General features: G+C 44.7%; 1 protein-coding gene across 1 annotated transcript in view; it reads right to left on the bottom strand.

The window, feature by feature from the left end:
• Positions 1-11,673: 11,673 nt before the first annotated feature.
• Positions 11,674-23,697, bottom strand: part of Ints4 (integrator complex subunit 4) — a 111,325-nt gene continuing 99,301 nt past the window's right edge. The window contains exons 20-23 of the mRNA XM_045146198.1: positions 23,270-23,429; positions 22,903-23,046; positions 18,451-18,571; positions 11,674-12,047 (exon numbers count right to left, since the gene is read on the bottom strand). Of these exons, the coding sequence (XP_045002133.1) occupies positions 11,869-12,047; positions 18,451-18,571; positions 22,903-23,046; positions 23,270-23,429 (604 nt within the window). The 3' untranslated portion in view covers positions 11,674-11,868. The remainder of the gene's footprint in view (positions 12,048-18,450; positions 18,572-22,902; positions 23,047-23,269; positions 23,430-23,697) is intronic.

The raw sequence follows: 23,697 nt of genomic DNA, 5'->3' as shown, positions 1-23,697 counted from the left end.
TGTTTGGATCTCCATGCTTGTTATATGTTTATTTAATATATTAATCTCATCTTGATTTAATTAAGGTGGGTCATATAAATCAAGGAAATCATCCATTTCTTTCAGATTTTCATACTTTATGGAGTATATGCTTTTATAGTATGTCCCTGTGATTTTTTGAATTTCTCTGAAATCTGTTGTGATGTTACCTTTTTCATCTCTAATTTTATTAATTTGTGTCTCTTCTCTCTTTTGGTCAGAATTGCTAAGGGTTTATCAATCTTGTTTATCCTTTCAAAGAACCAACTCTTTGTTTCATTAATTTTTTGGATATTTTTTTGTTTCTATTTCATTAATTTCTGCCCTAATCTTTATTATTTCTTCCCATCTACTGATTTTTGGTTTGCCTTGTTCTTCTTTTTCCAAGGCTTTAAGGTGAAGCATTAGGGCGTTTACTTGCGACCTTTCTATTTTCTTAATATAGGCACTTAAAGCTATAGATTTACCTCTTAGTACTGCCTTCATTGTGTCCCTGAGATTTTGGTATGTTGTGTTCTCATTATCATTTGACTGTATAAATTTTTTGATTTCCTTCTTGATTTCTTCATTGACCCATTCATCATTTAGTAGTATATTGTTTAGTTTCCATGATTTTGTGTATGCTCTATAGCCTTTCTTGCTATTGATTTGTAGTTTAATTCCATTGTGGTCAGATAGAATGCAAGGAATTATTTCAATTTTCCTGAATTTGTTAAGATTTGCTTTGTGTCCTAATATATGGTCTATTTTAGAGAATGTTCCATGTGCTGCTGAAAAGAATGTATATTCTGCTGCATTTGGATGAAATGTCCTGTATATATCTGTTAGGTCCATTCCTTCTATGACCTCATTTAGTCTAGATGCCTCTCTGTTTATTTTTTCCCGGGATGACCTGTCAATTGATGAGAGTGGAGTGTTAAAGTCACCCACCACCAGTGTGTTTGGTGTTATCTGTGACCTTTGTTCTAATAGTGTTTGTTTGATGAATTTGGGAGCCTGCATGTTAGGTGCATGTATGTTTAGGATTGTAATGTCCTCCTGTTGGATTGTGCCCTTAATCAATATAAAGTGACCTTCCTTATCTTTCTTGACTAATGTTGGACTGAAGCCTACCTTGTCAGATATTAGGATATCTTGTTTGTTATCTGCTTGTTTTCTAGGCCCATTTGCTTGAAGCACCATTTTCCAACCTTTCACCCTAAGATAATGCCTATCCTTTGTAGAAAGGTGAGTTTCTTAGAGACAACAAATTGTAGGATCCTGCTTTTTAACCCAGTCTGCAAACCTATGTCTTTTCGTTGGGGCATTGAGGCCGTTGATATTAAGAGATATTATTGAAAGGTGTGTATTTATGTTTGCTTTTTTTTTTTTTTGTGGTTCCAGTTTTATCTTTGCTCTCTTGTGTTAACTAGTATTTGAGTATTGCTTGTTTTTTCCAGGTTCCTTGTATGTGTGCTTTTCCTTTTCTTCAGCATGGAGGATTCTTTCAAGTATTTTCTGTAGAGCTGGTTTTGTCTTCAAGTACTCCTTTAACTTGCTTTTGTCATGGAATGTCCTTATTTCTCCATCTATTTGAATGGATAGCTTTGCAGGATAAAGTTGACAGAACTTGGAATACATCACTCCAAGCCCTTCTAGCTTTTAAAGTTTGTGTTGAATAATCTGCTATAATCCTGATGGGCTTGCCTTTGTAGGTAACTTGATTTTTCTCTCTAACTGCTTTCAATATTTTTTCTTTGGTTTGTGTGTTTGGTAGCTTGATTATAATATGGCGAGGAGAGGTTCTTTCTGGGTTTTGTCTGGCTGGGGTTCTAAAGGCTTCCTGTATCTGCATTGGCACCTCTTTCCCAATTTGGGGGAAGTTTTCTCCTATGATTTTGTTGAAGACGCCTACTATGCCTTTGGAGTGGAATTCTTCTCCTTCTGGTATTACCTGAATTCTTATATTTGATCTTTTCATAGTGTCCCAAATATCTTGAAATTCCCACTCATACTTTTCTATAAGTTTGTCCTTCTCTTTTTGGACTGTATTAGATCTGCCACCTGGTCTTCTAGCTTAGATAGTCTGTCCTCTCCTTCATCCATTCTACTGATGAGATTTTCTACAGAGTTTTTTATTTCATTAACTGTGTTCTTCATTGCTAGTAATTCTAACTGGTTTTTCTTTATTATTTCTATTTCCTTATTTATGTCTTGTATTGCCTTCTTTATTTCATGAAATTGGTGACCTGTGTCTTCTTTGATTCCTTTGATTTCCTTTTTGAGTTACTCTTTGACTCCTTTGATTTGTTCTTTGACCTCTTTGAACATGTTTACAATCATTCTTTTGAAATCTTTCCTCTAACTCATTCTCACTGGAGGTCATTTCTGATGCATTAATACTTTTAGGTGGATTTATATTGTCTTGCTTTTTAGTATTTCTTGTGTTATAATGTATATATTTTTGCATCTTGGATTAAGTTAATGTTTGGATTTTCTAGCTAGCTGGGTATTCTTAGCTGTATCAATTGATCTAATGTTATATATCTTCAGGATAGGAGCTTAAGGTGTTAGGTGTGGCTCTTAAGACTCTCAGAGTATCTACAAAGGTGTTCCTAGGGGTTGAGTTTGCCTGCTATGGGAGTATTCAAGTAGGCTGAGTGGAACAGAGTACAGGTAGATTCTAAAATTTAACTAAACACTGTATACATTCAATCAAAAACAGCACTGAGTACTTGTGTAACAGTAGGTATTATAACAACCAGATCCTCTATCTACAAAGAGGTTAATATTTCTGGTCTGTTGAGGGATCCAAGTCAACTTGTGACCAAGTGAGACCCTTCCCTGCTGCTATCCCAGTTACCTTTTTGGATAATTTTGGTCTGTCAAGTTGCTGGCTGGGTCGTTGGGCCTCTGTTCTGATTTCTGGAGCTGGGCACTGGCTTTTCCTGCAGGGCAAACTGAGCCTGGCAACTGTGGCCCTGCAGATCGGCACCCCCAGTCCTGAAACCGCTACTGTTGTTGCTGTAGCTGCCATTGCTGGATCCGCCACTGCTGCCTCTGAAGCTGCCGCTGCTGGAACTGCCGCTGCTGCCACTGAAGCTGCCGCTGTTGTATCTGCTGCCACTGGGGCTGCTGTTGCCGGTGCCAGAGCCACTGATGTTGCTGCCGGACTGTGCTCCTGCTTGGGTTCCACTGTCGGCATGGCCGGTCAGGGACCGCTGCTCTGTTTGCTGGAGCTGGGCACAGGCAGTCGGGAAGGGGAGGGAGCCGCAGCTGCTCTAGTTCTCTCGCTGTTCCACGTGTTCTTCTACCTTGTGATCCGCTCCTCTGTTGTTCCCTGCCGCTCTCCCTTCACATTTCTTGAGTTGCAGAGAGCTCCGGTGTGAGTGGACGCTCCCCTCACCTGGCTTTTCCTGCGGCTTGAGCCGAGCCTGGCAGCTTTCTAGTGTGCCGCGGTCGGCGGACCTGCCGGGGTCTTGGCATACTGGCTTTCTTGGCTGTGGCATCTATTCCATCTGTGAGTGACTCTTTGACATGCAGAGAATTTCACTATATCCAGAGCAAGCTAGGAATTGTTTCCCTTCTGCTGGGCACAGCACATGCCTTGATTTTTGCCTTGAATAAATAGATAGATAGCAAACAATTTATATGGTACACACCTCCGAATTTTATGATAGCGATTTTCCTTCCATTTGTGGTTCCTGCCCTGCTTGAGGAAGAAGATACTGAAGATTAGACGTGGCTGGGAAGATCGCACCAAAATCAACAGAACTGAGGCATCTGCTCAGTTTTAGAATTTTTGTTTATAAACATCTCTTTCAAATTGATATGTTTTATCATAAACATTTCAAATTTGTTAAGAAAATGACCACTGTAGTTTCTTAATATAAAAATAAATAAATAAAAATAAAGAATGCTTACCCACTGGGCTGGAGAGATGGCTTAGCAGTGAAGGCGCTTGCCTGAGAAGCCTAAGGACCCAGTTTTGATTCTCCAGATCCCACGTAAGCCAGATGCATATGGTGGTGCATGTGTCTGTAGTTCGTTTACAGTGGCTAGAGGCCCTGGTGTGCCTTCTCTGTCACACTCTCTCAAATAAGTTAATCCACTAATTACCCATTAATCCAAACTTGTTTGCCAGGGGAGACACATTTTATATGCCAAACGCTATTGTAGGCTCCAAAGGAATGGCAAAAAAATAAATAAAGGAGCTGGACAAATGGCTTAGCAGTTAAGGCACGTGCCTGCAAAACCTAAGAACTCTTGTTAAAATCTCCAGGTCCCATGTAGCCAGATGCAGTAGTGCAAGCACACAATGTTGCACATGCACACAAGGGTGCACACGCACCTGGAGTTGGCTCGCAGCACTGAAGGCCCTGGCGTGCCCATTCCGTTTCTCTCTCTGCCTCTTTCTGTCAAAGTATAGTTGCTTTCCTGATACCTACAAGCTAGTATGATCTATATAGAATCTGTCATGAAGAAAAATAGAGCAAGATAGTAAGACAGAGTGATAGAGGCTGCTCAGCTGTGTAAGTCGTAAAGGAACACCTTTTGCAGGTGACAAGAACAAAGCACTGAATGAATTGAGGAGTACAGGCATGTACCACCACCCTTGCTTTACCCTTTGAATTGTGGTTCTCTGCCAGTCACTGATTGGCTTCTCATCTGTCAGTTTAATGTTAGTACCTGTTAAGTCTTGCTGAGGCTTTGACTCATTGCAGCATGTAGTAAGGATTCAGTAAACTAACAGAATCACTGTAATGCTCATCCATGAATGAAGCTACTGTATAAACCAGCTACTTTCATTTTATGGCTCTCTTGTTTAAAATATTTTCTTCGGAGCCAGGTGTGGTGGTGCCTTTAATCCCAGCACTCAGGAGGCAGAGGTAGGAGGATCTCTGTGAGTTTGAGGATAGCCTGAGACTACAGAGTGAATTCCAGGTCAGCCTGGGCTAGAGTGTGACCCTACCTTGAAAAAAAACACATTTATTTAAAGTTTTTAAGTTTAAGGCACTTGGCTGTGAAGCCTAAGGGTCCAGGTTTGATGCCCCAGTGCCCATCTAAACCAAATACATGAGATGGCACATGCATCTGGAGTTTGTTTTCAGTAGCTGAGGCCCTGGCATGCCAATTCTCTCTTTTTCTATCTCTCTCTCTCTCTAAAATAAAAATTAGATTTAAATTTTAAGTTTTTTTTTAAAAGACCCTGTCTTCATGGAAAGAAAAGGGGAGAGGAAGATAGAGAAATCACTATAAACTACTTACAGTCAAGTATTGGACTGTGAGGTATTAAATTCTATGAAAGCCGCTAATAAAATAGTTCCTACTTCCAAATCTGGGCTACATGGTCAGTGCTAGAAATATGCTATGCAGGCCCATTCTTCCACAGCGCTATTCTTAGTTATGCAGATTAATCATTTGGATTAGTTTTGTAGATAGCACAGCCTTCAAGCTGCCCACACTTAATTTCTTCAGGCCTGGATGGATCCTAAAACAGAAAAATCAAGCCAGGCATGGTGGCACACACCTTTAATCCCAGCACTCAGGAGATAGAGGTAGGAGGACTGCCATGAGTTCAAGGCCACCCTGAGACTCCATAGTGAATTCCAGGTCAGCCTGGGCTAGAAAAAAGAAATCAGCCAAATGCTATGTCCCCTTACTCACCGCAGTCATGTGAAGTCAACAGGAAGGTCCTCTTGGAAGCTTGAATCTCGGGGTTTGCTTTTACAGGCACACTGTAGTAAGTTGCTCCGGACTCAGATCCTCATTCGTTTCTTGCCTGGGCTGGAGATAGACTTCAGGCCCACGCCTACAGATGAGATGAGAGTGAGTGAGGGGAAGGGAACAGCAACCCCTCCTGAAGGGAATGTGCTCCCAGTTCTCCATTTCCTTTCTCTTCCTTGAGGCCATATTATGTATTTTTCCTTTCCTTAGGGGCTTGCAATCATATAGTAATAATGCTTGAAGAATGCACAGGAGACTGTGGCAACATAACACAATGCTCCACACCTACAGAACATACAGGTTCTGGAACAAGGCCTGGTCCTGAACTGGAAGAAAGGAATGGTGAAGAGACACACTGGAGAGCACATTCCGAGATTTTCCAGTCTACAGGCCTAGGAGGGGAGCTCTGGGGAAAGCTAGGGTAACTGTACCCCTGTAGCCACACAGACCGTCTGGGACAGGCTGGAGATGAAGCAGAGGTGAGGAGAGCCTTCAGACAAGAGCTGTCTTGGGACCGGTAATGACTCACTTAAAGGGACCTCAGAGCAGGAAAATGGTGTGGTCACCTCTGGATTTTGGAAAAAACTATTATTCTCTCTTGTTACAGTGCTGGGATTTAACCTAGGGCCTTCTGCATGCTAGGCAAGTACTCTACCACTGAGCTTCATCCTTATCCTGGAATATTCTTTTATAGCTTGGTGAGAACAGGCTGAAGAGAGCAGAAGAGAGGGTTGGGAGGATGTAGTAATTGAGAAATGATGGGGCTGCTTTAAGATAGAAGCCTTCGGGACATGAGGGATGGGAAGGAGACCTCGCACTCCTGCTGGGGATCACTCACTAGGGACACAGACCCCTGCTGTGAGGACTACTGCTATAAGAACCCGGAGGCCTGGGGTCTCTGGGACTCACATTCACTTAAAAGTAAAGCCGCCCCGCTGGCGGGCTCTCATGTTTCTTTCCCTGCCTTTACTATAAAAGATCATTTTTCTTTCACTTCATTGAAAAACTGTAGCGCCAGATGCAAGGAAAAAAAAAATCTATTTCACAGAGCCTGAGATTTCTGAGTACAAGGAACTTTAAAGGTTGAGCCCACCTGCTTGGATGGTAATTGAATTCTTTAGTAACACATGTGGCGGGATTTGCTCAACCTCTGTCCAGATGCATCCAGCATGGCAAATTTCACAGATCTTAGTGCAGCCCATTCAGTTTGAAAAATGTATTCTAAGTCAAAGCCAGCTCCCTGCTATCTGTTCACCTGTCCCCACAAAGGCCATTTGGAGCTCGAAGAAGAGATACAGTCCTGGATCTTCATATTTTCATTTTTGCTGCCACCCACGAAAGGCCATTAGCACAGAGCCAGGCATGATTCAGGCTTCCTTTTCTGTCTGTGGTAGGCTCCTTTTGGGCAACCTGTTGTGTGGGTAGGTACGTGAGAGCCCTTCAGTGGCACATCTTTAAGACGTGCTAAATAGATGAGCACACAGACAAACTCCACTCTTTCTTCCCATCTTCCTGTTTTAGCAGTGATATCACATCTTGGAGCTATAGTACCAGGCTAGATTAAAATTCCCAGATCTTGAGGCTGGAGAGAGGGCACAGCAGATAAGGTGCTTGACTGCAAAGCCTAACAAACAGGGTTTGATTCCCCAGTACCCACGTAAATTAGCCAGATGCGCAAAGTGGCTCGTGTACCTGGAGTTTGTTTGCAGTGGAAGAGGCCCTGGCATGCCCATTCTGTCTCTGCCTTTCTCTCTTCCCCCTTGCAAATAAATAAATTAAAAAAAAAATTTTTTTAACTCCCACATCTAAACCAGGTGTGGTGGAGTATGCCTTTAATCCCAGCACTGGGGAGGCAGAGGTAGAAGGATTACTGTGAGTTCAAGGACAGCCTGAGACTACATAGTGAATTCCAGGTCAGCCTGGGCTACAGCGAAACCATACCTCAAAAAACCAAAATAATAATAATAATAATAATTCCCAGATCTAGGCCAAGCATGGTGGCACACACCTTTAATCCCAGCACTCACAGGAGGCTGAGGTAGGAGAATCATTGTGAGTTCAAGGCCAGCCTGAAGCTACAGAGTGAGTTCCTGGAACTGCCTCAAAATAAATAAAAGGGGCTGGAGAGATGGCTTAGCGGTTAAGCGCTTGCCTGTGAAGCCTAAGGACCCCGGTTTGAGGCTCGGTTCCCCAGGTCCCACATTAGCCAGATGCACAAGGGGGTGCACACGTCTGGAGTTCGTTTGCAGAGGCTGGAAGCCCTGGCGCGCCCATTCTCTCTCTCTCCCTCTATCTGTCTTTCTCTCTGTGTCTGTCGCTCTCAAATAAATAAATAAATAAAATTAAAATAAATAAATAAATGTTTTCAGGCTAGAGAAGTGGCTCACAAAGGCGCTTGCTTACAATGCCTGCCAATCTGGATTTGATTCCCCAGTGCCCATATAAAGTTGCACAAAGTGGCACATGCATCTGAAGTTCATTTGCAGTGTCAGGAAGCCCTTGTGTGCGCATTTATTCACGCTCTCCTTGCAAGTAAATATTTTTTAAAATTTCCAGATGTCACTTGTACTAGTTAGGTGACCTAGGGCAAGCTACTTCATTTGTCTGAACTTTAGTTGCCTTACATGTCATGTGAAGACAAAAGAGTCTTACTTTATAGGTTGTTTGTGAGGGTTAAGACTTAATTCACTGTGCTAGAGATGTAGCCTCATTGGCAGACTCCTTGCCTAGCCCTGGGTTTGAATCCCACTGTTGCATAAACTGGGGATAGTGGCACACACCTACAATCCCAGTACCTGGAAGGTAGAGGCAGGAGGATGAGCAGTTTAAGGCTCTCTTCTGCTGCAAAAGGAGTTTGAGGCCAGCCTAAACTAGACTCTCTATCTTTAAAAAAAAAAAAGAAGCCAGGCATGGTGGCTCACGCCTTTAATCCCAGCACTGAGGAGGCAGAGGTAGGAGGATCGGCGTGAGTACAAGGCCACCCTGAGACTACAGAGTGAATTCCAAGATTCCAAGTCAGCCTGGGCGACACCCTACCAAGAAAAAAAAAAAGTTGGGCTAGAAAGATGGCTCAGTAGTTAAGGGTGCTTGCAAAGCCTAAGGACCCAAATTTAATTCTCCAGTACCCACGTAGAGCTAGATGCACAAGGTGGCACATGTCTGGAGCTTGTTTGCAGTGGCTAAAGGCCCTGGCTCCCCCATTCTCTCTCTTTTAAGTTTATTTATTTGAAAGAAATACCAATAGAGAAAAAACCCACAAATTTTATGTGTGTGTGTGTGTGTGTGTGTGTGTGTGTGTGTGTGTGTGTGTGGTTTATTTTTCCAGGTAGGATCTTGCTCTAACCCAGGCTATGTAGTCTCAGGCTGGTCTCAAACACATGGTGATCCTCCTACCTCTGCCTCTCGAGTGCTGGGATTAAAGGTGTATTCCACCAAGCCCAGCACCATAGGCCTTTGATTAGGTTTTCAGTACCAGGCAGGAATCTTCTCCCATGGAGCAGGCCTCAAGTCCAATCAGACAGCAATTGGTTTCCCCCATATCCAACATGCCACCATTGTACCAGCTGGTACATTTGGCTGTAAAAGTTCACTGCTCACTGCTAGTCATGACCATTGGTGACTTTACTCCCCCAGTGGGCTATATCCTGATAGCTTATCAGCGGGGAGGCTTCCAGTTCAGCTCCAGCTTGAATCCTCAATGACCTGCAGCCCAAGCATGCAGAATGTTTAGCTTCTAATTGTGGTGGGCAACCAAGACTTGGCAATATCCCATAGGGGCACCAGGATCTTCCCTGGTCAACAGTAATTGCATAATCTTGCTATTATTTTCACATGCTTTCCAAGTGCCAACTATTATTGAATTGGCTTCACCTTGAGATTCTGCCACACATTATTTCCTCCTCCCATTCAACAACCCTTGACCTGTAGCTATTTCTATTCTACTTAGGTCTAAAGAGCTGGGGATCTGAAGGCTCTGACATTGTTTTAGTACGTTTCTGCTCCTGTAGCAGATTACCTGAGAATACTATCTGGTGAAGGCTGGAAGTCCACAATAATGGCTCTGGCATCTGGTAAGGGTCTTTATGCTGTGTCACCCATGGTGGAAGGCAGAGACCACAGCAAACAAGGACCCAAACTTACCTTTATCCCAAACCTGTATTTGATGAGTAACGCATTCCCATGATGACTGAAATCCATTCTTTTTTTGTTTTGTTTTCCAAGGTAGGGTTTCACTCTAGCTCAAACTGATCTGGAATTCACTACGTAGTCTCAGGGTGGCTTCAAACTCATGGTGATCATCCTACCTCTGCCTCCCGAGTGCTGGGATTAAAGGCGTGCACCACCACGCCTGGCTCTGTAATCCATTCTTGAGGAAGGCCCTCAGTAACCCATCACCTCTTATAAGGCTCTCCTCCCAACAAATCTGCATTAAGGATTGTTTTCCCCTGTGAATTTTGGGAGACACATTCAAACCACAGCACCCACAGACTTTGCTGAGGTGGTACAGATGGGCCCTTGGGATCTTCCTGCACTTGAATGATACAGGTTTGTTTAAGCATTTACTGCAGTTTTCCAGTAGCAACTTAAATCTTGAGGCCTTATTTGGCTGCCATGAAGACTAAGTGACAGAAGCACAGCACAGGCCTGCGTTCCTGATAACCTTCCCGTAGCACTAACAGACCATCACACCTGGACCCACTACCCACACGGCTCCAACTCGTCAGAGGTACAGTTGGAAATTATTATTCTACTGGCTTCCCATAATATTGGTTTCTTGTCCAAAACAAGGCAAATTATTTTGTGTATGTGTGGTGTGAACTGTGTGTTGTGTGCAGATGCGTGCACTCCATGTGTACACGTATAGAGGTCACAGAACATCAGGTGTCCTCTCGCTCATCTGCCTGACTCACCCTCAACCCAGAGTTAGCCCCAATATTCTCACCTCCACTGTCCACAAGAATGGGGTTACAGATGTGTGTTGGCCATGCCTAGCTTTTTACATAGGTGCTGGGGAATTGAACTTGGGTGGTCCTCATGCTTAAGTGCCAAGTGTTCTTACCTGCTGAACCATCTTCTCAGCCCCTAAAAGCAAAGAAGTTCTAAGGATAATAGCAGAAGAGATCAAGAATTTTATCTCAGGATAAAATGATTTATTAAAAAAGAAAAAAAAAAGGGCTTGAGAGATAGCTTAGTGGCTAAGGCACTTGCCTGTGAAGCCTAAGGACTTATGTTTGACTCTCCAGGTCCCACGTAAGCCAGACGCACAGTGATGCAAGCACATGTGCACAAGGAGGCGCTCGCATCTGGAGTTCGATTGCAGTGGCTGGAGACCCTGGTATGTCAATTCTCTCTCATACTCACTCTCATATAAAAATGTATGTGTGTATATGTGTGTGTGTGTGTGTGTGTGTGTGTGTGTGTGTGTGTATTTATATATATATATTATATTATATATATATAACATATATAATATTTTATATATATATATGTCTAGATAGCCTGCTGTTGCCTGGTTTAGGGACCAGGCCTCTCCCCACAAGATAACAGATGTTAAGGCCCCTCAGAAGCGTTCAGTGATAAAAGTGCAGCTGTTAGAGTGGCTTTGACAAACATATGGTCTATCACTTCAATAAATAAGACTAGGGCTTCTTCAGAAGTGGCTAGAAAATTGGATCTTGCTGAGCGTGGTGGTGAATGCCTTTAATCCCAGTACTTGGAAGGCAGAGGTAAGAAGATCGCTGTGCATTTGCGGCCATCCTGACACTCTGTAGTGAGTTCCAGAGCAGCCTGGGCCAGAGTGAAACCCTCCCTTGAAAAACCAAAAGGGAAAAGAAAAAAGAAAATTGGATCTTTGTGCTGCCCATCTTAGAATCAAGTGTGTAAGCAATGAGATAAAAATTCTAAAGCTATAGCCACACAAGACCAAAAACTTAAGAGCATTTAGGCAGGTTTTTTTTTTCAATTTTATTATGAAGATGGGAGAAGTCAAAACTGGCAGTTTTCTGTTTTTAATGCAAAAATAATTTATCATGTGTGTGACAGACACCAAATGAGGCTCTAAGGATCACATCTGCCTTTACGCCTGGCTAGACGCCATGTCCAGGTGAGGTGCTGCAGCTCACAGCGGTGAGGAGCTCTTAGGACTCAGCGCCTTGCAGGCTTGGGCATTATGTAGACTTTCACAGGCTTGCTGAAGGGGATGGTGCCCTCGATGCTGGTTTCCATCTGTGGTGACACCTCACCACCCTCCATCCATGGGGGTTTTGGAATGCGTGCACTGGAGTTGTAGGCCAGCAACAGTCTTACTTCCACCTGGCATGGTTCTGGGGGGAAAAAAGAAAACTTCCATGATTAGGGAACTGATAGAAATTTAAATGAAACAACAAATAACACTATCAAAAAATGGGGTTTGGGGGCATTTTAGCAGTTAAGGTGCTTGCTTGTGAAGCCTAAGAACCCAGCTTTGATTTCCCCAGTACCCACATAAGCCAGATGCACAAGGTGGCACATGTGTCTGGAGTTCATTTGCAGTGGCTGGAGGCCTGCGGTGCCCATTCTCTCTCTATATCTGCATCTTCCTCTCAAGGCCCGGCATGGTGGTGCACACCTTTAATTCCAGTACTTGGGAGGCAGAGGTAAGAGGATCACTGTGAGTCGAGGCCAGCCTGAGACTACAGAGTGAATTCCAGGTCAGCCTGGGCTACAGTGAAACCCTATCTCAAAAAACCAAATAAACAAATAAATAAATAACTAAAAATGGGTTTCAAGAGGCAAGAAAGATGGCTCAACTGTCAAGACCCTTGCCTGTAAAGCCTAACGACAGAAGTTCCATTCTCCAGTATCCACCTAAAGCCAAATAAACAAGGTGGTACATATGTCTGTAGTTCATTTGCAGTGGCAAGAGGCCCTGGCATGAACACTGTCTCTGCCTCTATTCACCTTTCCCTCAAATAAGTAATTTAAAAAAAGGGGGAGGTTGAATCTCAGCACTTGGTTGGCTAACATAGGAGGATCACTATGAGTTTGAGGCCCGCCTGAGACTACATAGTGAATTCCAGGTCAGCCTGGGCTACAGTGGGACCCTACCTAAAAGTAAATAAATAAATAAAGGGTTTCAAGGGCATTTTATATGTCCCTCTTTACCCCCAAAATGCTTATATCTTTAATACAATCACTTGGAGACTGAGGTAGGAGGACTGCCTGGAGCCAGCCTGGGCTACAGAGTTCCAAGTCAGCTTGGGCTAGAGTGAGACCCTCCCTCAGAAAGACCAGCGAACACACACACACTCCTGGCCAGAATCCTGTGAGCCAGAGTCTGCAGATACACTACTTCTCAGGAACCTCTTGAGGGTTTACGGGCTCCTCGCAGCTCAGACCCACAGCTGCTGAGATGACCTGACAACAGCCCACGGCATCTTCTACAGGCCAGAGGGCTACAAGTTGTGTGGACAAAGTCTCATCACTAAATAAGCAGTTCTGTTTTTGTTGCTGCTGTTGTTTTTTAAGGCAGGGTCTCACTCTAGCCCAGGCTGGCCTAGAATTCACCCTGTAGTCCCAGGCTGGTCCCAAACTCACAGCGATCCTCCCACCTCAACCTCCCGAGTATGGGGATCAAAGATGTGTGCCACCATGCCCAGCCTAGTTCAATTTTAAGAAGCTGGGTTGTCTGCACAGAAACCCTTCATCCTTTCATCACATGACACTTCAGATCAGTGTCCGCATGGGGCAGGCCCTAGTGGGAGTAAACAAGATCTCTCTTTGAGTTGCTGGTTGCTTGGTTTACAAGAGTGGCAATAGAGTGTAGTGCATGCTCTAATGGAGCGTAAAGTGTACTGAGGAGGGAGTGCAGGAAAGCTTGGGCATTGAATACCTGCTCTGTGCCAAGCACATAACACTGGGAATTCTTATCCTGCCATGCAATGATAGAAACACTCATGTTGGAAAACAAAACAAGACCTGCAACTCAGAGAGGTTCTAAGTGACTGCCCAAATCTACACCTGTGTGACCATTCGAGACCAGTTCCAATTGATTCTGTGAACACATGGTTCAACACCAAAGAGGACGAGAACATCAGGGAAGATCTCACAGTAAGTGCAAAGGACAAAGCAGGGCAAGCCTGGGACGTCCTTCCTGCTTTAGTGCAGCTACAGCAAAAAGTACACTGGAGACGAGCCTCCGAGCCAGGCGTGGTGGCGCACACCTGTAATCCCAGCACTCGGGAGGCAGAGGTAGGAGGACAGCCATGAGTTCAAGGCCACCCTGAGACTCCATAGTGAATTCCAGGTCAGCCTGGGCTAGAGTGAGACCCTACCTCCAGAGAAAAAAGCAAACAAAACAAAGATGAACCTCAGGTTAAGAGACTCAGAGAGCAGGAATGAGCTGGATGCATCTCAAATTAAGTAGGACAAAGGCTTCAGGATTCCTCAATGCCTCCCCAAGTTTGTCTGGCTGTCCCCAGCCTCTGTGGTCAGAACCAAGATGACACTGCTATCTTGCGGGCCCCGGAGTTCAGCATGAGACCGCGCAGCCCCCGTCCCAGCCCCGCGGTGCCCTCGCCCCTGTGCACTGTGCCGCCAGCCGGGGGGTAGCTGCACTGCGCGAGGCCTCTGAAGCCAGACCCCAGACCACTCTCCCGGCGCCGGCTCTCCGTCACTCTCCCAGCCCACCCCAGACAGGAGGCTACGAGCCCAGCTGGGCATTCAGCGCTGTCAAGCAGCCCAGCCCTGGCAAAGTTAGAGGGAAGCGAGGAGGGCTCAAACCTACTGGGCCTTTGCCTTCCCTTATCTGCATCTGATAAGGAAGGTGAGGCAAGCCAAAGCTGAGGAAGGGAGGGAAGAGGAAAACAAGAGGGAGGGGGCAGTGAGAGGGAGAGACAAACATCATCTGGAAGGAGTCATGATCACCACTCACAATGTCTGGAAGAAGAAAGCCCATCTAAATATACAGGAAAATGACACAGAGAGGTCAAATGACTTCTTAAGATGACACACAGCAAGGGAGGCAGAATTGGAAACCTTGGCAGTGGGACCCAACTCTCCATGGCAGCGCCCTGCCTCTCAGAGTGGTCCCTGGTTGGGGGCAGTTCTCCCTACAAACTTCAGGCCCCACTTCCTGGGTTAGGAAAGAGAAGAGGCAAAATTTTGTAGCATGAGAACCCATTTCACATTCTTGTCCCAGACCAGAAGGGAATATTAATGGGTTTGAAAACAAAACAAATAAAGCCTAAGAGGTTCTGGGAGCTCAGAAGTCCGAGAGCAAGGGTAAGTGAAAAAGCCATGGCCGAGCATGGCCAAGGCCCTAGGTTCCGTCCCAGTACCACAAAGACAGAAAGAGGAAGAGGAAGTAGCAGAAGTTGGAGTGTCACTTTCAGCACTGGCATTAGGGACACAGGCTGTAGAGGTCAAGACAAGAATGACCCCTGCCTCAGTAACATCTGCATTCGAATAGCAGAAAAACGTCACATGCACAATTAACTGAAGGAGCCTCAGGGACAGGCACATTCGTGGCCTCCCAGGGATTACTTAGTAAATTCTAGGTCAGCCTGGGGTAAAGCAAGACCCTACCTTGAAACACCAAAATTTGGGGTGGGGGGGCTGGGGAGATAGCTTAGCAGTTAAGGAACTTGCCTGCAAAGTCAAAGGACCCAGGTTCAATTCTGCAGGACCCACGTTAAGCCAAATGTACAAGGTAGCACATGAGTCTACCTTTTTTTTTGTTTTTATTTTGTATGTAGTGGCTGGAGGCCCTGGTACACCATTCTCTCTCTTTCTCTCTCTCTACATATATTCCTTTCTCCCTCTCTCAAGTACATAAATAAAATATTTTTTAAAGATTTGCTTTTATTTTTTAGAGACAGAGAGGGGGAGAGAGAGAGACAATGGGCACGCCAGGGCCTCCAGCCACTGCAAATGAACTCCAGACACATGCACCACCTTGTGCATCTGGATTATAGGGGACCTGGAGAATCGAACTGGGGTCCTTAGGCTTCGCAGGCATGCACCTTAACTGCTAAACCATCTCTTCAGCCCCTAAATAAAAAAAAAAAAAAAAAAATTTAAGCCAAACAGGAAAACAGTTGACATGAACAAGTGCTCTTAGTGACAGTAACCAGGGAACTAGTTCTCAGATGAGACAATCTTGATTGAACAAGTTTTAATCCTTTAGGTTCAAAACAGCTTGACAGTACAAGCCCCACCCTGCCTAAAGTGAATAAGTAAGATAAGGAGGAGAAAGAACCTGGAACTAGGGAACAGACAGCTAGGTTCTAGCTCTGGCTTTGCAACAACTTGCTGTGTGACTGGAGCTAAATTGGTAGTCCTAAAATGTTTCAAGTTTACTTGAGCACTGCCATGCTTCACTGTGCTTCCTGGAGCCTTGCCCCCTTCAAACTGTCCTATATAGCAGCGCATCCACTGCATCTACAATCCCTTCGTCAGAGTTTAGAAGGGTCAAGTGTGTGTGTGGCTCCGTGATAGAATGCTTGCCTAGCTTAGCCTAGGTTCCGCCCCCTCTCTTGCACACGCGTGCACACACACACACACAGACACACACACGGGTTGGGGGGGAGTGATTAAAGAATAAGGAATTTGGGCTGAAGAAATGGCTTAGTGGTTAAGGTGTTTGCCTGCAAAGCCAAAGAACCCAGGCTCATTCCCCCAATACCTACATTAAGCCAGATGCATGAGGTGGCACATGCTTCTGGAGTTTGTTTGCAGTGGCTCTCTCTCTCTCTCTTAAATAACTTAAATATTTTAAATCTAGTAAGGAATTTACTTTATGCCTACTGAGATGAGATCACAGCAAACTGTGTGAAAACATGTTACACAGCAATTATATGAAACAACGGTTGCTTAAGGAAATAAACCCTATGTACTGGAAGATGCTCCCCTGCAAACTATGCCAGGCCCTGGATCACAGGAAGATCAAAGGCGCTGACCTAACTTCCTACTTATGAAAGCTCACAGCCATGTGTTCTCACCTCACATTTCTGGTAGAGAAATGAGTAATGAGTAATTCTACATGTATTTTAAAACACACATAGTAAAAGAAAATTCTAGGATTAGAGAAATGGCTCAGCAGTTAAGGCACTTGCTTGCAAAGCCTAAAGGCCCAGGTTCAATTCCCTGGTACCCACATAAAGCCAGATATACAAAGTGGCACAAGCATCTGGAATTGGTTTGTAGTGGCAGGAAGCCCTGGAGTGCCCTTTTTGTCTCTCTCTCCTTGCAAATAAATAAGTAAAAATATTTTAAAAGAAAATTATAGAAAGTATGTCCTTGTTTCTATAACCAAATTTGGTGGCATTAAACACCTTTTCTACTTAACATCATGTTTCTGAATCCTCCCCAATGATTTAGGAAATACCACTTAGGTCAATTCTGCCCTATATTTAGGATCTGCAACTTGAGACTCTAGTTTTCCAAAGCATCTTTATAAGCCTGACATATAACGCCTTAAGTACTTCTATTCCCCCATTTTATAACCTTTCCTTAACGGGAAAAGCAGAAAATTTTGATTCTTACAGATTTTAAAATTTTATTTAAGCTATTTGTTTGCAAGCAAGGGGGAGAGAGAGATAGAAAGGATTGGTTCACCATAGCCTCTAGTCACTGCAAACAAACTCCAGATTCATGCACCACTTTATGCATCTTGCTTTATGTAGGTACTAGGGAACAAGACCAGGGTCATCAGGCTTTGCAGGCAAGTGTCATAGCTGCTGAACCATCCCTCCAGCCCCCAATTCTTTTCTTTTTTTAAAAAAATTATTTTTATTTATTTATTTGACAGAGAGATAGAGGGAGAAAGAGAAGGAGAGAGAGAGAGAGAGAGAGCAAGACTGGGCGTGCCAGGGCTCCAGCTACTGCAAATGAAGTCCAGATGCATGCACCCCCTTGTGCATCTGGCTAACGTGGGTCCTGGGGAATCAAACCTGGGTCCTTTGGCTTTACAGACAAACGTCTTAACTGCTAAGCCATCCCTCCAGCCTCTTAATATACATACACAGAGCTAGGCATGATGGCACATACCTTTAATCCTAGCTTTGCAAGGCTGAGATAGAACAATCACTGTGAGTTTGAGGCCAGCTTGAGTTAACATGAGATACTATTCTAGATACAACTTAAAAAAAACACACAAGGTTTAGGCTGGAGAGATGACTTAGTGTTTAAAGTGCTTGCCTGCAAAGCCTAATAACCCAGGTTCGATTCCCCAGTATCCACATAAGCCACGTGTACATGGTGACACATATGTCTGGAGTTCATTGGCAATGACTAGAGGCCCTGGCAAGCCCATTCTCTCTTTCTCTCAATCTGTGTGTGTGTGTGTGTGTGTGTGTCAGTCAGAGAGAAAATGAATGGATGACTTAGGGCCTCTTGCCCCTGCAAACAAACTCTAGATGCATACACCCCTTTTTGCCTCTGCTTTACATGATAGGTACTGGGGAACTGAACCCAGATGGGCAGGCCTTTGCAAGCAAGCACCTTTCACTGTTGAGCCATCTCCCCAGGTCCCCTGTACATCTTCTAACAGAATTTTGTTCCTTATGAAAATAGCCAATTTGTCCAAACACTTTGAGCTCAGGAACGAACTCTTTAAGGAATCAAGTTCAATCCCTAGCATACATGATTCAAACGTGGACTACTTTTACAAACTGTAAAAGCAAATGCTAAACAGTGTATCTCTAGGAATATACTGTTCTGCCCAACCCTAGCCCACTGGCTCCTCACCTGTCCAGGCAGTGTGGGAGAGGTACACCTGAGTGATGAGACGGTGTCGTCCTGGGCCAGGATTCCGGAAGTCTGCTGGTTTGGGATGGATCATCTGAGCCTGGCCATCTGGATATAAGACCTAAAATGTGATAGAAATAGAAGGAGAACAAAAGGCAGATGAGCTAAGAAAATTGATGGTAACATTTACTGTGAACCCCAAGGCAGGAGAGGAAAGATGGCAAGTCTTCATAAAGACTTTCATTCAGAGGGAGCGGCGCTAGCACAAAGCAGTATCGGAGAACAGTTCTTGAATCCCCGGTAAGTGAGTGACAGGACCCGTGAGTCTGTGCAGACAGTGACAAATCCTTCAAGTACCCTCTCAGAATGGCTTCCCTCCTTGGCTCTGAGTCTTCTCAGGGCCAGCACTGGGCTAGGAAATATACCTAGCATGTACTGAGTTTTGGTAACTGAATTCTCTGTATCAATTGCTGAGAAAAACACTGATCTGACTCTTGACAGAGATGGGCAGTCAAAGCACTAGCCAAGTCTTCACATCTCACCAAGTGCCACAAAGGTTTTCCTTGGCAACTTAAGGGCCTTATGGCTACCTGTATAGAAAGGTGAACCCCATGACATAGTGCATAAATGAACTAGAACAAATGAAGCTGCTATTAGTACCAGACAGTCCAGACTTTCTCTATGTAAACACACACAGGACTGCACACTTCTTTCAACCTTGAAATTATGGGAGCTGCATCTACACCCATTTGTCTAAAATTCTTTCATCTCCTCAGATCTTTGTTTTTTAAAATTTTTTAAAATTTATTTGAAAGACAGAACAGGGCAGAGAAACAGAGGGTGTGAGAATGAGCATGCCAGGGCCTCCAGCCACTGCTCGAACTCCAGATGTGTGCGCCACTTTGTGTATCTGGCTTACGTGGGTCCTGGGGAATTGAACCAGGGTCCTTTGGCTTTGCAAGGCAAGTGCCTTAACCACTAAGCCATCTCTCCAGCCCTCCTCAGATCTTTGACCCTCCCAAGATTCCTCTCTTTCTCTACCTTTCTTTTTGATTCATTGTTTTGAGACAGAATCTTGCTGTTCTTGAAGCTGTGTACTGAAGTTTTCAGAAGTGGGGCTTTTGGGAAGTGACAGGCTCATTAAGGTTTGGATTTAACCAATTTAATCCTTGATGGATTCATAATCTGATGGTATTCCCAGAAGGTGCTGGACACTAGGAGGCAGGGTCCAGCTGGAGGAAGTAGGCCACTGGGGGCATACGCTAGAAGACTATTCTTTGTCCCCAGCCCCCTCCCTTCCCTCTTTCCTTTTTCTTTCCCTCCCTTCTTCCCCATTCTCTCCTCACCCCCACCCCCCAGCTACAATGAGGTGAGCAGCTTTGTTCTACCCTAAGAGGGGTCTTTAGAAATCTGTGGCCCAAGTAGATTCAGGGGAGAAAATGGCTACTCTAAATTACATTATGAATTTTGGCAAATCTGAACACCACATCTCTTGTCAGTGGGTGTAATACAGTGTAACCTGCACCAGGCTACCAAAAGTGTTACTGAACGGCAATCCTGGAGAACCTGCTTTCAAAAACAGGCATCTGTCATTTTAACAGAGACTAATGTCCACACAGTCTCTGAACCTGTGGATTGCTGCATATCTAACAACTAACACAGTGCCCAGGACAGAAGTACTTTGGGCTGCAGTGGCCGACTGGAGAGCACCGCAGCTGTCCCACAACAGGACAGTGGGGGTCACAGCTTCCACTTATACAAGCATCAAACAGCCTGCCTGTGCAGGAAGCAGAGGTGCTTCAGAGGGGGACTATTCAGGACAGTTTAGCAGATGGCCCACAAAGAATCTGCTTATAGGGCTGGAGAGATGGTTCAGCAGTTAAGGCGCTTGCCTATAAAGCCAAAAGGAACAGGTTCGATTCTTCAGTACCTACATAAGCCAAATGCACAAGGTGGTGCGTGCATCCAGAATTCATCTGAAGTGGCTAGAGGCCCTGGTGTGCCCATTCTCTATATATATCTGCCTCTTTCTTGCTCTCTGTCAAATAAATAAAATATTTTTAAAATAACAATCTGCTTATCATCTCAGTTATGCTTAGTTGGTCAGGGAACTTTTAGAGGGATATTATGAAAGAGCAGCCATTAGAATCACTAACTGCACATTATACCTACCTACGAGCTCTAAGAAAAATGCTGGCACCCCAGAGCCTCACTCTCAAGATTCTGCTTTAAGTGGTATAGATCAAGGACATTCTAATGAGTGATCAAAAAGTATAGCAAGAGTGGAGAACTACTCATGTAAAAATAACCTTAAAACAAAAAAACAGAACTTCATAGCTAGCTTAGAATTTGTTCTCTGGGGCCGGAGAGATAACTCAGCACTTAAAGGCACTTGCTTGCAAAGCTTGCTGGCCTGAGTTCAATTCCCCAGGAACCACATTAAAGCCAGATCCAAAAAGTGGCACACGAGTGCCTTGTACACTCATACACGTGCACTAAAATAAATAGCATATATATGTATATATGTGTGTGTGTGTGTGTGTGTTTTCTTTTCTTTTCCTTTTTTTTTTTTCAAGGTAAGGTTACACTGTAGCCCAGACTGACCTGGAATTCACTTTGTAATTTCAGGCTGGCCTCAAACTCACAGTGATCCTCCTACCTCTGCCTCCTGAGTGCTGGGATTAAAGGCGTGCACCACCACACCCAGCAATTTTTGTTCTTTTAAGAATGAGTTCTCTGTAGGTATAACTAGTTAAAAATCTTGCGGGCAGGCTGGAGACAGGACTTTCACCTGAAAAGCCAAAGGACCTCGGTTCGCTTCCCCAGGACCCACATAAGCCAGATGCACAAGGTGGTGCATGTATCTGGAGTTCATTTGCAATGGCTGGAGGCCCTGGTGTACTTATTCTCTCTCTGCCTCTTTCACCCTTCCTCTCTCAAATAAATAAATAAAATTAGAAAGAAGAAATCTTGCAGGGTAACAAATCTTGCTACGAACTAACCATCGTCAGGGCCTACCTTCCCCAGGAAACCTCTCCTGCTGACCACTTTTCTTTGTTCAGACTGTCCTTTCAGCCAGCACTCACACCCCTTTCCCCATCCCCTTCTGCCTTGAGTGCCTCCCTCTGCCTTCCTCTTTGCCCTCAGTCATCCTTCAGCTCCTAGCCATGCACCAGCATCTACAGAGCATCTTCTTTCCTTGACCTGCAGAACAGTATGCTTAACTGATACGCCCAGCCACTGACCTTCTGTTTCACAACCTCCTTTCCATTTACTGGACTCCTGATGAAACTGTGAACTTATGAGAGCAAGAACTGTGACATACTGTTGTCATCCGCTCCAAGTTGCTGGGATGAATATCCAACCAGATCCAGTTTATGGGAAGAAGGGACTTATTTCAAGCTGACATATTCAGGGAAGTTTCTTCGATGGTGGAAGAAGCTGGCTGCCTTTCATAGATGCAAGCAGGGAGAAAGCACCAACCGCGGACCACCATAGCTCAAATTGTTCTCTCTCTACTTCTGGGCTGGAATCAACATCCGCCCCCAAACACACTTAGGGATGGACCCCAGGATCTATCCCCAGTGGCACCTCCTCCAGCAGGCTACTGGAGACTTAAGGAAAAAGCTTAACCTTAACCAAAATACCCAGGCACATGCACTGGGAGGCAGAGGTAGGAAGATTGCCATGAGTTCAACGCTACCCTGAGAGTACATAGTGAACTCCAGGTCAGCCTAGAATGAGACCCTACCTCAAAACTGACCCCCTCAAAAGAAAAAAAAAAAAAAAAAAAACACCAAAAACCCAGGCTATGGGAGACACACATTCACATTCAAGCCACCACACATACTTTTCTTGGCAACCCTAGCACTTGGCATGTTCACTGCAGTAAGCACTATTGCATGAGTAGATGGGTGGCTACATGATGGACAGAACTTAAACTGTGGGCTTCAACTATAGTATCAACCTCTCGTATGTCTATATCCATCTAACTTGTGGGGAAAAATTCCCAGCAATAGTTTTTCCTCACCCATAAATGTTGTTTGCCATCTCACCTGTCTATAGTCTGAAAAGGATTATTACAATTTTCTGTATTTGCAGGGTTCTTTTTTGTGCTAGGGAAAGGTTAAGTCTCAATCCCATGTTGTACAGACAGGTCCTGTCATCTAGCAAACCCTCACTGGAATACACAGGGGCCTTATATACATGATTTCATTTCATTTCAGTGTCAACTACTCCTGTTTGTCAGGTGCAGAATCTGAGTACTTAAGTTTACTCTAATTTGCTCAACAATACAGTTGGGCTTGAGGCCAGTGTTTTTTTTGCCATAGAGGCTCTTTTCATTTGTCTCCCCAGTTGCAGTCCTTGAGTAGAGATCACATGGTTATTAAAGTTAAATGCTTCCATACAAGACCGGTGTAAAAGCTCCTCAGTGACCCAAATCCAACAGACCTGGACCTTGACAGTGCTCTGAGGGTCCTGCACATGTTCCAGAGTTGCATCGACATCCAAGGCTACCACTAACCCAGATGTAAACCGCAAAGGGTTATCTGACTCGCCTGCTGGCTCAATGATGGTGGCCGAGGCTTTGTGAATCTGCAAATATGAAGGAGATACGCTGATTATAAAGCATGGCCAAGGCTGGGCAACAAAACACGATTCTTTCCCTTCGACGTTCTTATCTGCTGGGTGGGCACATAGAAGGCAGCAAGAGGAAGGGCTCCAGCCCAGCTGTCCTCTCATCAAAGATGCTCACCGAGGTAAATGTTTTCCTGTCTGAACAGATTTCACACGACAATTTGGTACCCCAGGTTCTGACCTGCTCTGGAAGGGGAAGATGTAGGAAGGCACTCTGCCGTAACATGGTCTGCAGAATTTTGATCACTTCTGCAGGCTTAGATGTCATGAGCCGGGGCATAAGGTCAAGAAGCTTGTCCACAAAGCTGTCTTGTAGGTGGGGCAAATCTGCAATGAAACATCTGGAGGAAGAAAAAGAAACAACTTGGCAATCATTCACCACACGCTGAGCCCCCAATTCTGCCAAGCCCTGAGGCCGACGTGCTGCAGGGGGAGGGACTTGCGGCTCATGCCCGAGACTAGCAGGGACACAGGTCAGCATAACCCTACCAACTGACGGGCTTCTGCTCAACCCGAAGTGGTGGCTCACGCCTGGAATCTCAACTCAGGAGGTTGAGGCAGGAGAGAGTTCAAGGCCAACCTCAACTACAAGAGCCCTGACTGAAAAAG

This window comes from Jaculus jaculus, chromosome 3 (genome assembly GCF_020740685.1).
Source record: "Jaculus jaculus isolate mJacJac1 chromosome 3, mJacJac1.mat.Y.cur, whole genome shotgun sequence".
Lineage (NCBI taxonomy): Eukaryota > Metazoa > Chordata > Mammalia > Rodentia > Dipodidae > Jaculus > Jaculus jaculus.
Note: the sequence above shows the minus strand (reverse complement) of the source record. Positions and strands in the feature narration are given on the sequence as shown.